At 41.4% G+C, this 22,311-nt stretch overlaps 1 protein-coding gene across 1 annotated transcript in view; it reads right to left on the bottom strand.

Annotated features, from left to right (window-relative positions):
* The window catches only part of ipo11 (importin 11), a 248,086-nt gene that overhangs the window by 205,677 nt on the left and 20,098 nt on the right, over positions 1-22,311 (bottom strand). Inside the window, exons 4-5 of the mRNA XM_029716410.1 lie at positions 20,980-21,052; positions 7,076-7,279 (exon numbers count right to left, since the gene is read on the bottom strand). Of these exons, the coding sequence (XP_029572270.1) occupies positions 7,076-7,279; positions 20,980-21,052 (277 nt within the window). The remainder of the gene's footprint in view (positions 1-7,075; positions 7,280-20,979; positions 21,053-22,311) is intronic.

Here is a 22,311-nt window from a genome sequence, read left to right as displayed (position 1 = left end):
CACCTCCAGGTGCACCAGGATAATTGGATAATGTATAAATGACTAGAATGTCCTCTACGGTTCCAGAAGCTTCCAGTCCACCAGCCAACTTTTTTGCATAGTTTTCAAAGCATTAAAAGCCCAAACTCAGCTCGGGTTGGATCATTTTGATATGTATAGGCTATTATATGTCTAAGTCATGTCATTACGATGTCATCAAAATTAAAATTTTAAACGCGTGATATATTCATAAGCTTAATGGCTCCCATGGTGATAGTAATCTATTGGCCCATTTTCATTCCGTTCAACTCATTATTTTATGAATCATCTGCAAAGCTTAATATAGCATTTTCACCCAGTGTGATATTCTTTACTGGTAAAGAACTACTGGTTCTTTACCAAAAACCCAATTCAAAAGACATGCTAAATGGTAAGTCTCAACCCCAATTTCAGCTTTTGCACAAACCCTTCAAATAATAAGAACTTTAAAAAATGCATTCAGATGAGAAGTTGTGGGCGGGGGGAATTGCTCATAAATATTCATTTTGGCGGTGGGTAAACAGTTGAACCTGACAGCAACACTTTCTTACTAAAGCATACTTACCAGAAGCCCACTGTCACGCTCTGATTATAAAATGATGTGCATCGAGAGCATAGACAGCTCTTGACAGTTAGCTCACAGCGGTAAGGCGGTGAGTTCCTTACATCTATTGCCACTTGTGGTGGAAGTCTGAATCCACCACGGGGCACCTCAATCTTTGAACTGTGGACTCACATTTAACGTGGTAATGTGTTGGGAAGAAAAGTGCAATCATCACCCTGAAAATGAAGATACGGGTCCTCAATTCCATCCAACCCGCATTTCAGTATTTACGCAGTAGCTCTTTTTCCAACGGTCAAATTAACTCACAGATTGGTCTTGGGTACTGTATAAAAACCGACAACTACTACAAGGGCGACCCCTCTAACAGGTATGATTTCACTTTTCAGATTTATAAGTGTGTGGGCACGAGATGATTATTGTCGGTAAATTATAAAAAGTTATAATTAAAAAAAAAGATCTGCCCCACGTGGGATTAGAACTCACAACCATTAAACTATGACCCAACTGTCTTAGCAGACTGCGACACCAATAGTTATAGCAGGTAGGAAAAAAATACTACGAGATGACATGACACCATTGTCATCTATTTCTTGTCACGATGGATGTAGCTACAAATAAAAACCTAGAATCCTCGTAGCCTACATGTTTTTTTCTTCGTAAAAGCACATTAGAAGTGTATGAAACGGTAAGCAAAAACATTGAATTTGGTCATATGTGGAAATATGTCTTACTGCTTTTAGAATTTTGTGTAACGTCAGTAGTCTACTCAAGGAAGCATGCAAAATGTATTGACACACTCCACTAACCAAGAACATTGCCAAATAAGGAGCGCTTGTCACCTGCTTTTATAGTAAGCCTTGAGTAAGTACCACCCAGCACATCTAGAAGAGAGTGTATTTCATCCCGAACCCTTACCTTGAGATGACGCAATAGAAGCTTCTGAAGGTGCCTCGACATCACGATTTCAATGGGAGAGTTGAACCGCTAGGGGCAAAAAGCACTAGACTACTTAAAATACCAAAATATATCACTTTTGACAAACTGTCAAAATGAAGACCAGAACTGACATGTTTCACTATAACTAAGCCGAAAATATAGATTTTCGAAGAAAAAACATTTGTTCATGAAAGTTACTCTGTGATTCCTCTCTCATTCTCTCTTCCCTTACACGCTACTCCCTTTCTCCATCTCTCTTAGCAATATTTCCTCCCTCTCTCCCCATTCCTCACTCACTTTCCTACCAGCAGCCCACTAGGCAGTCATGTGCAGCTGGCAGAGTGCCAGTGTTTACAGGGAGCAGCCAGTGGCCAATAAAACCGAGAGCCAGTTAATGTCCCATCCATCCATGTGTGTCCAGGTTTCTGTTAGTCAGTAATAGTCAGCTTTAGGCCGATAAAAAAATTGAAAAGTCGATAAATTAAAATTGGTGCCACCCAATTGCCCAGGAGAAGAAAAAATCCCATTGCAAAATAATGCTTTTTAGCCTATTTATTGACGGCAAAAGCAGTCGATGGAAACACTTTTGACTGGTCATGCTTATTGGTCTGAAGGTTAATTTGCATAATTTAGTGTATATTAAATTGGTGTGTGTACATCACATTCATTATGTGTTTTATTTATCACACGCGTACAGCATCGAGCCTTTGAGCAGAAAATATGTCAGACAGTGTGAGAGCTGCTGCTACAGCACCTCAAACAGCAAATGAATACATAGGCAACGGAAGGCAGGCTTCATCAGCGTGTCACACAACAACTTGCAATGAGCTGGAGGCAGCATGCATTTGGAAAACGTATACTTAATTGTTTGAAACCTGAACGTTTTACTACATCTTATGAGGCATGTTTTACCTTGCTTCAAAGTAGCCAAGCCAAAAATCTGACCATATCTGCGGAGGCAATTATTTTATATAAAACTTCCTTTCATTGTCCAGTAGCCAAAGGCATAATCCTAGTCATATTACATTTAGATTTTAATCACTTAGCAGACACTCTTATTCAGAGCGACTTACAGTAGCAATTAGGGTTAGGTACCTTGCTCAACCTATGCTAGTTGTTGCATATTAGATCTGTCCTCTTTCTAAACGTCTAATGGGTATTTTCATCTGTCACATGAAACCGCTAACATGAGTGGTGCGTGTTTTCCCGCTAATTTCATTACGGAACTAACATTCGTGCGTAGCCTACTGCCTTGTGCGCATGGCTGCGCTTAAAATGTGAACAAGCTAAACGTTCTGATCTGTTGCATCAGACTCATTGCATTTTACTTTTCTTTTATGTAGCCTAGGCATACTGGTTGTATGAATTTGGGATCCATCGTCCCACAACTGTCCCAGAGTGTATGGAATATGCCATTTCGTTCTTTCCAAGCAGACCAACACAATAGGTCAACTTTAATACTATGGGGGATAGTAGATTGACATAGGCTAGTGATTTTGCTGTTCGTTAGCTGAGGGAAAGTAAATGTGGACAGTTATTCTAACATCTTCAAAGTGCGCATCAGAATTCGGTACGAAGGACCGCACATCATTGCATCCATTGACTTCTATCAATACGAATTACCATAATCTAAATGGGATTTCTGTCATTCTAAGCACTGTGTGTGGACACCATATGGGTCCCATACATTTCTCAAATGTCCGGTAAATTAAAACGATGCCAGTCAAATATCCAGCGACACATTTTCCTAACTGAAAACCTGGTACGTGTTTATCAGTCCGTCCAACCTGTCTGTCTGGGAGAACTGAGACACCTGCTTCTCAGCTTCACACAACTACTGAAAAGGGACAGAGATATGGCCTGCATTATTATTATTATTATTATTATTATGTATGCCATTAAGCAGACGCTTTTATCTGAATGGACCTATGCGTTCATAATTTTTTACATGTATATGTGGTCGCATGAATCGAACTCACTACCGACTGAGCTAGAGGACCACACTATGTAGCGAGTGTATAATCCAGACCTGCAGAGTTACTGTACTTTTACTGTTCAGTCTTAAAAATCAACCTTCTCAGATCAGTCTGCTCAGCCTCAGCCAACCTGAGGCCAAGACCAGAGGACAGGTTAAGTAGGGAGGACTAACTAAAACACTCCTTAACATATTTGAATCATTCAGAGGTAAAAGGCCTTCTTCGAAGCACAGAGCTAGGGCTGGGCGGTATACCGTATTTTACTCTATACCAGTATTGATGCTTGGATGGGTTTGGGTTAATGCCAACTATTGTATTCTAACTATAGAATTCAAATAATTATTCTATTTCCATGATTTCAACAGTTCAGCCAAGTGTTTTGATCTAAATTGCAAGTAAAATAACAATTGCAATATTTGGTCAAAATAATACCTCGAATGTTTTGCCCATATCGTGCGGGAAATGCAGAAATGTATGAAAATGTTGAAAATCATTTTTGGTTGAAGTTTGAACAGTATAAAACAATCAGAATGGAGAAAAACCCAATGTAATCACTTACTACTGAAAAAGCTAACGGAGAAATTGTATTACACTGAACAAAAAAATGAACGCAACATGTAAAGTGTTTCTCCCATGTTTCATGAGATGAAATAAAACATCCCAAAAATGTTCCATACGCACAAAAAGCTAATTACTCAAATTTTTCACAAATTTGTTTACATCCCTGTTAGTGAACATTTCTCATTTGCCAAGATAATCCATCCACCTGACAGGTGTGGCATATCAAGAAGCTGATTCAACAGCATGATCATTACACAGGTGCACCTTGTGCTGGGGCCAATAAAAGGCAACTCTAAAATGTGCGGTTTTGTCACAACACAATGCCACAGATGTCTCAAGTTTTGGAGGGAGCATGCAATTGGAACGCTGACTGCAGAAATTTTCACCAGAGCTGGTACCAGAGAATGTAATGTTAAATTCTCTACCATAATCCGCCTCCAACGTCATTTTATAAAATTTGGCAGTACGTCCAACTGGCCTCAACCTAGACCACGTGTACGGTGTCGTATGGGCGAGCAGTTTGTGGATGTCAACGTTGTGAACAGAGTGCCCCATGGTGGCAGTGGGGTTACGGTATGGGCAGGCATAAGCTACGGACAACGAACAAAAATGCATTTTATCAATGGCAATTTGAATACACAGAAATACCATGATGAGATCCTAAGGCCCACTGTGACACACATTTTGAATGTATCTGTGACCAACAGATGCATATCTGTATTCCCAGTCATGTGAAATCCATAGATTAGGGCATAATTAATTATTTTAAATCGACTGATTTCCTCATATGGACCGTAACTCAGTAAAATCTTTGAAATTGTTGCATGTTGCGTTTATATTTTTGTTCAGTATATTTCAAAACATAAAATATCAAACAAATTCTCTCTTTTTTTTTATTTTTATATATGATATAATACTTTGGCCATATCGCCCAGCCCTACAAAGGTGAAAAAAATTCACAGGGGAAATTGAAATTGGATTCGATTCATTATCGAAGAATGTGGCGCTCTGATTGCCCAATGCCAAACACTACATACTGGTGTTTGGCATGAGGAAGAGGGAAGTTCAGAGACTTAATGCCAGGCAATAATCTGGAGGGATACTTCATTACTAAGACTGTCTCAGGGCAGTAGCTCTCAATGGTAGCATCAAATCCTTTCTGAGAGTATCAAAAAGTTCAGGCACCCTTATAGATTGGGTTTAAGTCAATAGTTCTGACCGGATTACTCACCAAGGACATACACAAATGCTGTTTTTCTATCTTAAAAATGAACGTCTGTTTAATTCTAAATGGACAGACAAAAAGATTATAACTTGAATCAATCATTATAACAAGGACAAGGACTCTTGTCTCTCCTACTACAGTCTTTAACTATGGTAAAAACTATCAGTGTTTCAGTTGGACTTGTTTTTTGTCTGTTTCCTGGTGTTTTCTATGAGCCCCCGCATTGACAGTGGGTTGTGCAGAGGATAGCTGTGTTTGTTGATGGGCCATTTAGTACTGAAATCATCATCACTGCCTGCATCATTAAAAACCTCAGTTTAATGAGTCTCTGAAAGATTGCCCACACAGACCACAGTTTGACCCCACGCTTTATGTATTTTGTATCATTTTATATGCTGAGGACTTATCGTCTTTAAAAAATATGGAGGGGAAATGGTGTTACTTCAGAGTCTGAGCATCTGTACACACACACACACACACACACACACACACACACACACACAGCAGAGAAGTCAGCACACAGCTAAACAGAGACCCCCAGAGGCCAAGGATGGCACAGCATGTGTATCAAACCGAGGTAGAGAGCAGCAGGGATGGGCAGCCGGAGGAAGGAAATAAAATTTAGAACTACAGAGAATGAATGCACGAGAGAAATACAGTGTCCTTAGAAATATTCATACCCCTTGACTTAATCCACATTTTGTTGTGTTACAGCCTGAATTCAAAAACAATTAAATGTTTTTTTTTCTCATGTATCTCTACACACAATACCCCATAATGACAAAGATAAAACATGTTTTTAGAAACATGAAAAAATTGACTGAAAACGAAACAGAAATATCTCATTTACATAAGTATTCAAACCCCGAAGTCAATACATGTTAGATTCACCTTTAGCAGCGATTAAAGCTGTGAGTCTTTCTGGGTAAGTCTGTAAGAGCTTTGCACACCTGGATTGTACAATATTTGCACATTCTTTTTAAAATTCTTCAAGTGCTGTCAAGTTAGTCGTTGATCATAACTAGACAGCCATTCCAATGTCGCGCCATAGATTTAAACGCTGATTTAAATCAAAACTGTAACTAGGCCACTCAGGAACATTCAATGACATCTTGGTAAACAACTCCAGTGTATAGAGAGAGATACAGACAAAGAGAGAGAGACACTCACATGGGAGTGTTCGACCTTTAAGCCATGCTCTCCCAAACCACAACAGGGTTGGTACATCCTGGTACACTGTAAGCCTGTATCTTTGTAGTGACTGGATGTATTGATACCTCATCCAAAGTATAATTAATAACTTCACCATGCGCAAAGGGATATACAATGTCCGCTTTTTTTATCCATCTTCCAATAGGTGCCCTTCTTTGCGAAGCATTGGAAAACCTCCCTGGTCTTTGTGGTTGAATCTGTGTTTGAAATCCACTGCTCGACTAAGGTACCTTACAGATAATTGTATGTGTGGGGTACAGAGATGTTGTCATAAGGCTTGCCATAACAAAGGGGTTGAATACTTATTGACTCGAGACATTTCAGATTTCCATTTTTAATTAATTTGTAAATATTTCATTTTGACATTATGAAGTAGTGTGTAGGCCAGTGACACAAAATCTCTAATCTATTTTAAATTCAGGCTGTAACACAAAAATGTGGAAAACGTCAAGGGGTGTGAATACTTTCTGAAGGCACTAAGTGTTTAGACTCACAAAGACAGACAGGAAAAAATAAAGAGGGAAAGTAAAGAAAAAGGGAAAGTGGAGAGAGAGAAAAAGAGGGAGAGACGGCCGTTCTTACGTCTTGAAACAGTCGTTTGTCCTGGGCCAGGCGCTTGGAGGCCAGGGTCTTGGTGACGTGGTAGAAGGTGAGTAGAGCCCTGTGCTGCTGCAGCCCGTCCTGACCCTTCACTGACTCGAGCAGGATGGGTATCAGCTCTGGCCACTGGCGGGGACAGTCCAGACGGGCCACCTTGGCTATCAGCACTGCTATCTGGGTGGCTATCTGTTCATACAGGAAACATATACAATAGGTTAAACATTATTAGAATAATAAATCAGGAATGTTTTCTGATATCCGGATAGTCAAAACACATGCATTAAAGAAAACATTTTTGTGCAACTTCAAATGGGGACTTGCTCTGTGGTTGTTGTTTCAGCACAGACAAGTGGGGGAGGGGCACAAGAGGAGCAGGTGTGTCCGACATGGACGGAGAAAGAGAAAGTAGCCAAACCGACTCGCAAAAGTTAGACTTGTTGCTGCTGTAGGTTATCTATAATCTCATCTGTTAGTGTCGGTCTTGACTGCATCAAATCGATGTAAAGAAGCTAGCTAGCTACACTAGCCAACTAAATTAGTTAGCCAGCTAGCTAGTCAGCAAGGCTAATTGAGGCGATTTTGCTGCGCTCCACGCGTCCTTGTCTACAACAACTAACCAACAGATGCCCATCTATATTCCCAGTCATGTGAAAGACATAGATTAGGGCCTAATGAAGTGATTTAAATTGACTGCTTTCCTTATATGAACTGCAACTCTGTGAAATCTTTGAAATTGTTACATGTTGCGTTTATATTTTTGTTTAGTGTATAAAAATCACGATCTGCCTGATTAACACTAGTTCCTAACTTTTAAAATAACTGGGCTCTCCCATGATTACTGTAGATATGGAACACCGGCAGCAGACACACTGGCTAGTGGCTACTAAGACACACCATGTTCGATCAGCAGAGCAAACCGTTTCCAGTTAGCAGCAGCTTAGTGCTAGTATGTTTGAATGGCCATTACGGTAGCTAGTTTGCCAGCATGCTGATGAAGTTGTACTGCACCAACGTTATAGGACTGTTGTCAGAAATAGTGACAAATAATCACAAAAATCCTTAGCTAGATGGCTGGTGCACTCAAATGTGTGGATAAGCCACTGGGAGTAAACGGATACCGGACTGCACTTTGGTCAAACAGTGATGACAAACACAGAAGCACAGTTGAGGATTTTAATGACGCAACAGAGTATACATGTCGTCTGTGTACAACGGGAAACAGGATAAAATAAATAGAAATGTACTACAATGTAAATCCAATAAGCAATATTATATTCATGTCAGAAATCTCTATAAACAATTTACAATAAGAGAAAAACAACCTCATAATTCCTCTCAGGAGAACTAACATTACAGTTACAACAACTGGTAGGCTAATCACAATTGTACAAAATAGCAGAAGAACTGGTGAAGAAAGTTACTCCTCTACGTACAAATATCTTGTATTTACAGATAACAGCAGCAACAGGATTATAAAAGTGAAATAAGTATTTGTTCTGATTTACATTTCGTAAAAAATGCAAAAATATCCATGCAAATTAAAACTGTTTGATCTCCACGAAAGCCAACCGAACTGAGAAATATGTTCAATTTCTATACCAACAATTGTTTGCCATGGTGAATAATACAATAATAATTGGTAGAACACCATAAAGGAAACAAAAATAATTCACCGGAATCTCTAAATGAAAACAAATGTAGATCAATAAAATGTTCTGGTACATCAAATTACATTTAGAGTATTCTAAATTCAAATGTAATGGGCTTTTATCCATCCGCACCAGAATTAGTGTAACTAATTCAAACTTATCTTCCTTTCTACGAAGGGAGGTCTGCGTCCACATGGTGGGCATCAGCTCCACCAGTTGTACCCCAATGTGTCTGTAGGGCAGTGCTATCGGAGTCCTAAATGTGAGCTCTTCAGGGTCCCCACGGTCTTGGGAGAGCCACAGTTCTGTGCTCACAGATCTTGATTCTTTAGGGAGATGCTCAACAACAGCTGGGACATTACTCGCCCATTGACTAATCTCAAATCCTTCTGTGGCAAGCAGAGTCCTTGTCTTGTTCACCAGCTGGCGTGCTTCCTGGTATTCAGGGAGGCTATGCAGGCAATTATCGTTAGAAGGCACGTTCCACTATCTGTAGCACATTTTTGTTACCATCCTTATGATCGCGCACATGTTGCTGCAAGGCAAATGTGGCGTAGAAGAGGCTGCAGGTTGTGCCAAAAGGAAACACCTGTCATTCATAGACGATTGAGGTCATCTGAACGGGAGATGTTGGAAGTGAACAGGCACTGTTGTTCCTTGCCAGAATTGGACAGGAAGTTAGAAGGCCCTTGGAGTACCCAACCAAGTCTTGTGTTGACTGCAACAGGTTGACCATAAGGGCCCATGCACACCGGTTCCATCTGCATTAAGAGGTGGGGGAGATCTGAACCAATCAGGACCAGGTGACTGGCCTTGGTGAAGGTCGTCTGACGAAACTAAAATGTAACTCTTTGGCCTGAATGCAAAGCATCACGTCTGATGAAACCAGGCACCACTCATCACCTGGCCAACACCATTCCTACAGTGAAGCATGGTGGTGACAGCATTATGCTGTGGGGATGTTTTTCAGCAGCAGGTAGTGGGAGACTAGTCAGGATAAAGGGAAATATGAACAGAGTGAAGTACAGAGAGATCCTTGATGAAAACCTGTTCCATAGTGATCAGGACCTCAGACTGGGGTGAAGGATCACCTTCCAACAGGACAACGACCAACAAGACAACGCAGGTTTGGCTTTGGGACAAGTCTCTAAATGCCCTAGAGTGGCCAAGCCAGAGCCCGGACTTGAACTTGATCAATCATCTCTGGAGAGACATGAAAATAGCTGTGCATCGACGCTCCCCATCCAACCTGACCGAGCTTGAGAGGATCTGCAGAGAAGAATGGGAGAAACTCCTCAAATACAGGTGCGCTAAGCTTGTTGCGTCATACCCAAGAAGACTTGAGGCTGTAAATTGCTGCCAAAGGTGCTTCAACAAAGTACTGAGTAAAGGGTCTGAATACTGTAAATGTGATATTTTTTTTATTAATTAGCAAACATTTCAAAATATTATTTTTGCTTTGTCATTGTTGAAATTTGACATTTGAGAAACATGGATAAACGTCTAATTCTGATGTGAGACAGAGCTGGTAGGTTCTACATGCAATGTCTTAAACACTTTGAATGAATCATCACCTAAGAAAGCGCTGTCCATTTTGATGTGTTTGGCTTTCAAAGAAGATCCACAATGACCATGTTTTCCACTCAGTTTCAAACAGTTGTTGAACTTTTTCTTCAAATTTATTATCACAGTGAGGTCAAAAAAATGTAGCCTAACTGAGTTTTAAAAGCATGCTACTGTTTTGATATGTGTTTGATGTGATTTTCGATTGCATTTGCATCGATGTCAGAGTGGTTGGAGGGGACAATAGAGCACTGAGTACTACCAACGCATGTTCAAAGGTCATGTGAAATTTGACTGCGGTCATGACTCATGACTGACGGTGTGGTGGTGACCGTATTAATTTGCTACAATTTGTGGAATAAAATCTGGGGCGTGTGTATTTTTCTTAGTCACCATGCATCTTATTTATCACACACGCACAGCATACAGAAACAATTTTGAACGGAATATTATTTGCCAGACAGTGCTAGAGCTGCTTCTGCAGATCCTCAGCTTGTTGTTGCTCGACTGAAACATTCTTTAATAAGCCCAGTCACTGCACAACAATTCTAAATGCAATGGAGTTGTAAAAACTGTTTTGATAGCCACGCAAAAAAAAAAGCACGCCTCCCATTCACCATTTAAGGGATTTAAGGGATTGATAGGCAAGGCAGGCAGGCTAACAGCACGTCACCCACCACTTGCAATGTGAGCTGGACGAATCATACATTTTGAAAACATACTTAATTGTTTGAAAGCTGAACATTTTACTTCATATTATGAATCATTTCTTACCTTGCTTCAAAGTAGCCTAGGCTAAATCCAACCAGAGAAACATTGACAATTATTTTAAAGACTTCATTAGCCATCCATTGAAACCAGCATTTCTCTCCTGTTCTATTGGTTTTCATATCAACTTTCTTTAGTTGTCCAGCAGCTGAAGGCAAATCCTAGTCATATTAGCAATCCATCCTAGTTGTTGCATCTTTAGATTCGTTTAGTTTCTAAGTGAGATTTTCATATCTGTCACATATGGAACCGCTCTCATCAGGTGTGCTGTTTATGTTTCCCTGCAAATTAGCAAATGTTTGAACATTAAGTTTTATTGGCTGCTTCATTGCAGCAGCTGAAGGCAAATCACACACATTTAGATTATGAATTGCCATAATCTAAATGTGACTCCAACCCCATCATAAATTCTGCTCATGAAACGAAGCTGGTAGGTCTGACGACGAGACAGCCTATTGGGAGGTCAGTGTCAGGACAACCACCTCGCCCTCAATCCCTTCAAAACAAAGGAGCTGATGGTGGACTACAGGAAACGGAGGGCCGAGCACGCCGCCATTCACATTGACGGGGCTGTAGTGGAGCAGGTCGAGAGCGTCAAGTTCCTTGTTGTCGAGGGGGTTTGAGGGGCGCAATGTGCGACTGACGTGTTTTCCGTTTGCTCGTTTCTTACAAGTTCATGTGAATTTTGCAGCAAAACCGTAGTCGTTTTCAAATATTAGTCTGGTGATCCCTTTCCGTAAAACCTAGACTACTTTGCTTTCGAATGTCAGCATGTCGACGAAACATAAGGCCAAAAACATGACCGAGAAAACCCGGCCTACAAGACCCACTCTTATCACCACCCTCTCCTGAGTCTGAGGGCCCAGAGACTCACACTTTACCCGGGGGTACGGCCTGGCCTAGCGGCGCTGAAATGAACATTCGAGGCCATCAAACTGCAAAGCTCTGAGATTGTTCAAATGAAAACAGAGGTAGTTGCTACGATTGAGGCCCGAATACAGGAGGTCTCTGATACTTTAAAAGCAGATCTAACCATCCTGCGGAATGAGACAGTGCCAGTAATCACATCACTCAAAACAACCACAGAGTTGCACACTACAACAATTGCAGCACTGGAGACCTCCGCTACCAATGTCTCCGACCTAACTACATCCCTGGAGGCTGGATTGAAACGCCTGGCTGCGGATCTGGTGCAGAGAGCTGTGTGAGTTTTGAGGGATTCTCTCACCGCAATAACCTGAGACTGGTATCAGTCCCAGAGTCAGCGGAAATGCCTCGCACCACAGATTTCATTCCTGGGCTGCTGAAGGATGTTCTTGCCATGGATGAGAAGCCCCTGATTGATCGTGCCGACCGGTCGCTGCGCCCAAAGCCCCGGGATTGTGAGAGGCCCCGTGACATCATTCTTCAAGTTCACTTTTTCCATGAGAAGATGGAGATTCTCCAACGAGCCCGCAATACCACTGAGCTTCTCTATCTACCCGGACTACTCCCCAACTGTTTCCAGGCAGCGCGCAGTTTTGGGCAGGCCAAACGACTACTACGGGACCATCCAGGTGTGAAGTATGGACTGCGATTCCCGGCCCGTCTATGGCTTTCTCATGATGGTAAAGACTACACATTTGATTCTCCGGATGAGGCTATGGCTCACATTCAACATCGCATCAAGAAGTCTTGAACTTGCCCATAGATCAGCAACTGTTGCTTGCGAACTGTGGATAGTAAGTAAGTAGCCCACCTGTGGTACAACTATGTTTAGTTATAACATACTATTCTTGTATAGTTGGGGAGTTGGCGAACCCACTCAAGCTTCTTTGATGTGATTTAATGTTTTGATCATCTAGTGTGCTTGCCTTACAAGCATTCAGTCATTTTAATTTCATTGCATTAAGGTTTTACTTTACTCCTTTGTCTCACTCACCTATTTCAGATTGTTTACATAGTGCCTCAGTGACTAAATATGTTTGGTTATTTGTTTACTGCATCTGTTTATGCTGACCCAGTAAACAGAAAATGTTCTGAGACTACACGTTTTTGGGGGTCTTCACTTCAATTTAAAAAGGTTTTGAACGTCATTTATGCCCAGCAAACTTTCAACGCTGCACACACGTAGTTTTTTGGTCTTGGCTGTAAGTTGTCTTATTGTCCAACCAGATAATTATTTTTTATTTTTTGATCGTCTTACTACGATTTGCTTACTTCAAATTAGGTTTTTGGTTGAGAGCCTTGATACATTTTTATTTATATTCTCTCTCAATGCCCGTTATAAGACTGGGAATATAATTATATACATCTACAGTCGTGGCCAAAAGTTTTGAGAATGACACGAATATACATTTTCACAAAGTCTGCTGCCTCAGTTTGTATGATGGCAATTTCATATACTCCAGAACGTTATGAAGAGTGATCAGATGAATTGCAATTAATTGCAAAGTCCCTCGTGGCCATGCAAATGAACTGAATCCCCCCAAAAACATTTCCACTGCATTTCAGCCCTGCCACAAAAGGACCAGCTGACATCATGTCAGTGATTTTCTCGTTAACACAGGTGTGAGTGTTGAGAAGGACAAGGCTGGAGATCACTCTGTCATGCTGATTGAGTTTGAATAACAGACTGGAAGCTTCAAATCACTGTTCTTCCTCTGTCAACCATGGTACCTGCAAGGAAACACGTGCCGTCATCATTGCTTAGCACAAAAAGGGCTTCACAGGCAAGGATATTGCTGCCAGTAAGATTGCACCTACATCAACCATTTATTGGATCATCAAGAACTTCAAGGAGAGCGGTTCAATTGTTGTGAAGAAGGCTTCAGGGCGCCCAAGAAAGTCCAGTAAGCGCCAGGACCGTCTCCTAAAGCTCATTCAGCTGCGGGATCGGGGCACCACCAGTACAGAGCTTGCTCAGGAATGGCAGCAGGCAGGTGTGAGTGCATCTGCATGCACAGTGAGGGGAAGACTTTTGGAAGATGGCCTGGTGTCAAGAAGGGCAGCAAAGAAGCCACTTCTCTCCAGGAAAAACATCCGGGACAGACTGATATTCTGCAAAAGGTACAAGGATTGGACAGCTGAGGACTGGGGTAAAGTCATTTTCTCTGATGAATCCCCTTTCTGATTGTTTGGGACATCCGGAATAAAGCTTGTCCTGAGAAGACAAGGTAAGCGCTAGCATCAGTCCTGCGTCATGCCAACAGTAAAGCATCCTGAGACCATTCATGTGTGGGGTTGCTTCTCAGCCAAGGGAGTGGGCTCACTCACGATTTTGCCTAAGAACACAGCCATGAATAAAGAATGGTAGCAACACATCCTTTGAGAGCAAATTCTCCCAAGCATCCAGGAACAGTTTGGTGACGAACAATGCCTTTTCCAGCATGATGGAGCACCTTGCCATAAGACAAAAGTGATAACTAAGTGGCTCGGGGAACAAAACATCAATATTTTGGGCCCATGGCCAGGAAACTCACTAGACCTTAATAGCATTGAGAACTTGTGGTCAATTCTCAAGAGGCGGGTGGACAAACAAAAACCCACAAATTCTGACAAACTCCAAGCATTAATTATGCAAAAATGGGCTGCCATCAGTCAGGATGTGGCCCAGAAGTTAATTGACAGCATGCCAGGGCAGATTGCAGAGGTCTTGAAAAAGAAGGGTCAACACTGCAAATATTGACTATTTGCATCAACTTCATGTAATTGTCAATTAAAGTCTTTGACACTTATGAAATGCTTGTAATTATACTTCAGTATTCCATAGTAACATCTGACAAAAATATTAAAGACACTGAAGCAGCAAACTTGGTCGAAATTAATATTTGTGTCATTCTCAAAACTTTTGGCCACGACTGTACAAGTGGTGCTTTGTAATTTCGATTGCATAAGGGATTCACTTTCTTTTTTTCTCCTCTCTTTTTGCTGCTTGATCCACTAACACAAAACGCGACTTTAAAGAGTGGGACTGCGGGTTTGGGTTTAACACCACACTCTCACAGACATAATGTGTGAAGAGAACATGTTATAATTATGCTTGTACCTCATTTGGGGAGGAATTGTCTGGGAAGGAGGGAGGAAGGAGGTTGAATTGTACTGTTTTAAATGTTGTCACTGTCTTTTTAGTTTTTTTTCTGTACTTTTTCCAAGTATCTTACACCGTACATTATTACTCTGAGACAAGTTATTCTGAGGTTTTGGGGTATTCATTGCTTTTCCACTCTATGCTTTAATGACAGGGTTGTATAACGGGAGTGCTCAGTGTGGCCGAAATAATACGATCAAGTACATTTCGTGGAACATCAAAGGGGCTAACAACCCTGTGAAGCATAAGAGGGTGCTGACACACTTAAAACCTCTTTGGGCTAGTGGCAGAATCCTGAATTTATGGATGACTGACGTGCCCAAAGAAAACGGCCTGTTACTCAGGCCTAGAAGCTAGGATATGCATATATGGTAGCATGGTAGCATTGGATAGAGAACCCTCTGAAGTTTCTAAAACTGTTAAAATAATGCCTGTGAGTATAACAGAACTGATATGGCAGGCGAAAACCCGAGGAAAATCCATCCGGAAATTATAATTTTTTTGAGGTCACAGGCCATTTCAATGCTAGCCTATGGGATATACAAAAAAAAGAACCCATATTGCAGTTCCTATGGCTTCCACTAGATGTCAACAGTCTTTAGACAGGGTTTCAGGCTTGTTTCTTGAAAAACGAACAAGTAGTTGTAGTTTATCCAAGGTGTTCTCATCAGGACAGGGGGACTTTTGGCGCGCATGAACGAGGGCGCGCTCTTCGTTATTTCCCTTTTCAATTGAACACCGTTCTTTCCGTCTGAAATATTATCATTTATTTACATATTAGGGTATCTGAGAATTGACTAGAAACATTGTTTGACTTGTTTGGATGAAGTTTACCGGTAACTTTTTGGATTCCTTTGTATGCATGTTGAAGAAGTGGATTACTGAAATCAATGGCGCCAACTAAACAGACTTTTTTGGATATAAAGGACTTTATAGAACAAAACGAATATTCACTGTGTAGCTGGGACCCTTGGGATTGCAAACAGAGGAAGAGCTTCAAAGGTAAGTGATTTATTTTAGCGCTATTTGTGAAGCCGGTGCTGGTTGAAAAAGTATTTTGATGTGGGGCGCTGTCCTCAGAAAATCGCATGGTATGCTTTCACCGTAAAGCCTTTATGAAATCTGACAACGCGGTTGGATTAACATGAAGTTAAGCTTTTAAATTATGTAAGATGTTCATGAATGTTTAATATTTTGATTTTCTTATTTTGAATTTGGCGCTCTGCAATTTCACCGGATGTTGTCGCAGGTGGACCGCTAGCGGTCCGCGATCCCTAAGAGGGTTTGAATGCAAATGTTGCATTTCTACAAAAGACTCACTTGAGGAATGGTGAGCACTTTAGGATGCGTAGGGACTGGGTTGGTCAAGCGTTCCACTCTAACTTTCATAGTAAATCAAGAAGTTCTGCCATTTTGGATGATAAATCTACTCCTTTTGTAGCTTCTGAGGTTATTGCTGATCCAAGGGAAACTTTTCTACCCCTCTTGTTTTGGCTCGTGTTTATGCTCTCAATTGGGATGACAAGTTTAAGTTCTTCCTTTTTATCTGCTATACCCAATTTTGATTCCCATTTGTTTATTTTAGGGGGGATTTCAACTGTATAATGTCCCCAGTTCTTGACAAGTCCTCACAAAGAACTACAGGCGTATCAAAATATGCCCTACTTAATCAAATGTTTTCTTCAGAAATATGCTGTGTGTGAGGCCTGGCGTTTCCGACACCCTACAGATAGACAGAGTTTAAATGTATAGTTGAAGTGGGAAGTTTACATACACCTTAGCCAAATACATTTAAACTCAGTTTCACAATTCCTGACATTTAATCCTATTAATTTCCCTGTCTTAGGTCAGTTAGGATCACCACTTTATTTTAATAATGTGAAATGTCAGAATAATAGTAGAGAGAATTATTTCTTTCAGCTTTTATTTCTTTCATCACATTTCCAGTGGGTAAGAAGTTTACATACACTCAATTAGTATTTGGTAGCATTGCCTTTAAATTGTTTAACTTGGGTCAAACATTTCAGGTAGCCTTCCACAAGCTTCCCACAATAAGTTGGGTGAATGTTGGCCCATTCCTCACGACAGAGCTGGTGTAACGAAGTCAGGTTTTTAGGCCTCCTGGCTTGCACACACGCCTTTTCAGTTCTGCCCACACATTTTCTACAGGATTGAAGTCAGGGTTTGTGATGGCCACTCCAATACCTTGACTTTGTTGTCCTTAAGCCATTTTGCCACAACGTTGGAAGTATGCTTGGGATCATTGTCCATTTGGAAGACCCATTCACGACCAAGCTTTAACTTCCTGACTGATGTCTTGCTATGTTGAGTCAATATATCAACATCATTTTCTTTCCTCATGATGCCATCTATTTTATGAAGTGCACCAGTCCCTCCTGCAGCAAAGCACCCCCACAACATGATGCTGCCACCCCCGTGCTTCACGGTTGGGATGGTGTTCTTCGGCTTGCAAGCCTCCCCCTTTTTCCTCCAAACATAACAATGACATAACATTTTTTTTCATCAGACCAGAGGACATTTCTCCAAAAAGTACAGTCTTTGTCCCCATGTGCAGTTGCAAACCGTAGTCTAGCTTTTTTATGGCGGTTTTGGAGCAGTGGCTTCTTCCTTGCTGAGCAAAGAGGCACTGAGTTTGAAGGTGGGCCTTAAAATACATCCACAGGTACACCTCCAATTGACTCAAATGATTTCAATAAGCCCATCAGAAGCTTCTAAAGCCATGACATCATTTTATGGAATTTTCCACGCTGTTTAAAAGCACAGTCAAATTAGTGTATGTAAACTTCTGACCCACTGGAATTGTGATACAGTGAATTATAAGTGAAATAATCTGTCTGTAAACAATTGTTGGAAAAATTACTTGTGTCATGCACAAAGTAGATGTCCTAACCGACTTGCCAAAACTATCGTTTGTTAACAAGAAATATGTGGAGTGGTTGAAAAACGAGTTTTAATGACTCCAACCTAAGTGTATGTAAACTTCCGACTTCAACTGTATGTCCTGCTCTACCATATAGGAATCTCTCAAAACATACCTACGGGGCCAAATTATTTCTTACACAGCCAACAAAAACAAAGCTCGCTCTCAGAGGCTTCGAGACCTGAGCGAAGCCATAGCTACATTGGATGAGAAGTATGCTACAGATCCTTCCTCTGATCTACATAAAGAGCGCACACTACTCCAATCTGAATTTGATGAGCTTTCTACCAGGCAAGCTGAACAAGTACTCTCGCGAGCTCGATACAGAGTGTATCAACAAGGCGACGAGGCCAGTAAACTCCTTGCACATCGGATCCGTCAGATCAGATCCGTAAATCTTTAATCCTACAAATAAGGACCCTGCCTGGTGCCACCACAGTTATACATAAAGAGATCAATGATCAATTCAAACAATTTTACTCTGCGCTATACACCTCTGAATCTCCTCAAGACCCTTTGATTCATTCTTTAATGGTCTGAATATGCCTTCAATTGATACAGACTCCCATGACTGTTTAGAAGAATTTACACCTGAGGAGATTGCAACAGCAGTGTCCGCAATGAAAAGTGGTAAATCACCGGGTCCGCCCGGTTTTCCAAACAAATTTTACAGGACGTTTTCTCGTATGCATAGCCCATTCTTGTCTCGATTATTTGCAGAGTTTTATCAGGCTTCAATTTCATTACTATTAAATAAAAACAAAAGACCCCCTGGAATGTGGATCCCATCACCCAATCTCGCTTTTAAACTGTGATTACAAAATCCTAGCCAAGCTTTAGCAATCCGTATGGAATGCTCGCTGCACCAAGTAATACACTCTGACCAGACTGGCTTTGTGAGAAATAGGCATTGGAATATACTATAATCCCCAGCGTCGGGGGACCTGGAGGTGGTGGTCTCGCTCAATGAGGAAAAAGCTTTTGACCGCGTTAAGTGGGACTACCTAACAGCTGCCTCCTCTCTGCAGATCCTTTCAAGCTCAGTCATGTTGGATAGGGAGCATTGCTGCACAGCTATTTTCAGGTCTGAGCGCTCTGGAGCAGGTTTTCATCAAGGATCTCTCTGTACTTTGCTCGATCCTGACTAGTCTCCCAGTCCCTGCAACTGAAAAACATCCCCACAGCATGATGCTGCCACCACCATGCTTCACCGTAGGGATTGTGCCAGGTTTGCTCCAGACGTGACACTTGCCATTCAGGACAAAGAGTTCATTCTTTGTTTGATCAGACCAGATAATCTTGTTTCTTATGGTCTGAGAGTCCTTTAGGTGCCTTTTGGCAAACTCCAAGCGGGCTGTCAAGCGCCTTTTACTGAGGAGTGGCTTCCGTCTGGCCACTCTACCATAAAGGCCTGATTTGGTGGAGCGCTGCAGAGATGGGAGAATCTTTCAGAAGAACAACCATGTCCACAGAGGAGCTCTGGAGTTCTGTTAGAGAGAGGATCAGGTCCTTGGTCACCTCCACGACCAAGGCCCTTCTCCTCCATTTGCTCAGTTTGGCAAGCTTTAGGAAGAGTCTTGGTGGTTCCAAACTTCTTCCATTTAAGAACGACAGTGGCCACTGTGTTCTTGGGGACCTTCAATGCTACAGACATTTTTTGGCACCCTTCCCCAGATCTGTGCCTCAACACAATCTCTGAGCTCGACAGACAATTACTTTGACCTCATTACTTTTTTTGCTCAAACATCCCCTGTAAACTTTTAGACCTTATATAGACAGGTGTGTGCATTTCCAAATCATGTCCATTCAACTGAATTTACCACAGGTGGACTCCAAGTTGTAGAAACATCTCAAGGATGATCAATGGAAACAGGATGCACCTGAGCTCAATTTGTATTAACAGCAAAGGGTCTGAATATTTATGTAAATAATGTTTTTATTTACATTTGGAAGAAAAAAATAATAATAACTGTTTTCACTGTCATTATGGGGTATTGTGTTTAGATTGCTGAGGATTTTTTATTTATTTCATCCATTTTAGAATTGGGCTGTAACGTAACAAAATGTGGAAAAAGTCAAGGGGTCTGAATACTTTTCAAGGCACTGTATATAGCAAAGTTATCGTATTCATTATTGCTTTTATTATTACGTGTTATTACTTTCCTGTTATTTCTCTCTGCGTTGTTGAGAAGGGCCCGTAAGGAAGCATTTCATCTGTTGTTTACGAAGCATGTGAGAAATAACATTTGATATCTTGCTAGAGACTGAAGATGGGCCAATAAGCTTCTGTAAGAAGTGTCACTGCACTGACTGCACAGATGGCAATAAAGCTGAATCATATTTGTATGTGAAGATAATTGGTGTGATTGGGCAAAACTCACTTATCTGCATTACAGTCATAGAGGGAGAACAGGGACATTGATCAAGATGCATTATGGCAAGCTGAGTGTTCTCTTCATTTTGGATTTTTGCTTGTGCATGCAGCACACTCTCTTTCTCTCTCTGAGGCAGTTTGGTGGTGATGTGACATAAGGTAATGAAGCCTTAGGGGGGAGATTAACTCTAGACCACACACACATCATTGGATCACGGCAGATTGCTGACGGAGTCGACCTCCTTTCCAGAGGGGTGACAGAGAGAGGAAGAGACAGGTGAGACACAAGGGGCTAGAATGGCTGAAATGCTCTCCATTTGGACTCAGACAGCCACTGCTACCAGTAGAGAGGTATCCCTAGGTAGGGGTCCCTGTAGAAGTATGGCCACTTCTCCAAGACAGAGCCAAATGGACATACTGGAAAGCGGTTTGGGAGTGTTCTACTTAGTGATGGCGGTCGATGAAATGATGCTCCGAAAGGGATGAGTCATTGGTTGACAGCTCACGCAAAAAACGACTGACCTGGTTGACGGGCTCATTGAAGTTGGTGATCAGGCCAGCTCGCAGCGACGTCTTCTCCTCTTCTGACAGAGCACTGGACGGACACACACACACACACACACACACACACAACTAGGTTACAATAAGGTTACAAAATAATGCCAAACATCAACGCAAACATCTTTTCAATACTCAATATCCATTTTGAATTAGTTGACTGCTTCAAACGTGTTATTAGAAACGCTCTCCACTCTGATTGAATTGTTTGAGGCCTCAATATGCTAGAGGAAAGGAGGAGGAGGCTCATTGACCGTGTGCAATTCCTGTCAAATATCACCATCTGCTTCTTTAGTGAGGCGGTCAGCGAGAATGACCTTAGTATTATTACATTTCCACACCCTTCCATTTGAGAGGGAGAGGAAAGCCATGGCATTATCAACTGCCTGACACAGCACCCAGCTGATATCCTGTGAGAGACGCCTTCTGCTTTGAATCCAATTTCCCCAGGGAGAGAGCTAGCGAGGAAGCGCCACAGCGCAGGCTTTAATATAGAGGGCTGATACGACATGAAGATGACAGAGAGCAGCATTGAGGGATAGCTCTGGCCCTGTATGAAGCTATTGTATACACTGGCCCGGGCTAACACTAGAACTGCTAAAACAGTCATTTTGACTGCTCATAAATGAAACATTTTTAAAGTCATGCCACCCTCCGTTCTTGACTTTTCCTAAATAAGTCTATATAACCCTGTCGTTGTTCGAATCTTAAATATCACAAACAAAACTGGAGTTTTAACCAGTTTAAGGAGGGCATGTCATTTTTTGAATGGTTTCCCCTACTTCTCTCCACAGTTGAAAGTGCAGTGCTCACCTTGATAATTAACTCGAAACTGAACCTAAACTGAAACTAATTTCACACATAACAGATTAAATAAATTAAGTAAGGTATGATGGGGAGAAGGGGGGTGAATGGGTGAGGGGAAGTGAACAATGCATAATTATATAATCACCAATTGTGAATAAAGAACAGGGCGGGCCATTCTATTGTATTGATCTGTTCTAATTATAATCTCAAAAAATGGTATGTACCCTATATCAGTCCACAGAATGTGTTTTTTGGTTTTTACATATAGCCTACAGTAACAAACTAATGAAAATGCTATTGTGTTATTTGAAATAAAAATGGTATTCTAAATTTACCAATGGCCTTCATAAAACACCACATTAATAATCTTTTCAATAGCATATATGAAATGGATTCATTACACGTTTAGAATATTGCAGTCAGAATGACTGCTCATTAGAATGAAGGAGGTCCCTCGAGGCCCAGCGGTTCTATTGTTAGAGGAAGCGG

The sequence above is a fragment of the Salmo trutta genome, chromosome 27 (genome assembly GCF_901001165.1).
Source record: "Salmo trutta chromosome 27, fSalTru1.1, whole genome shotgun sequence".
Classification (NCBI taxonomy): Eukaryota; Metazoa; Chordata; class Actinopteri; order Salmoniformes; family Salmonidae; genus Salmo; species Salmo trutta.
The sequence above is the reverse complement of the archived record's forward strand: the minus strand, read 5'-3'. Positions and strand labels throughout refer to the sequence as shown.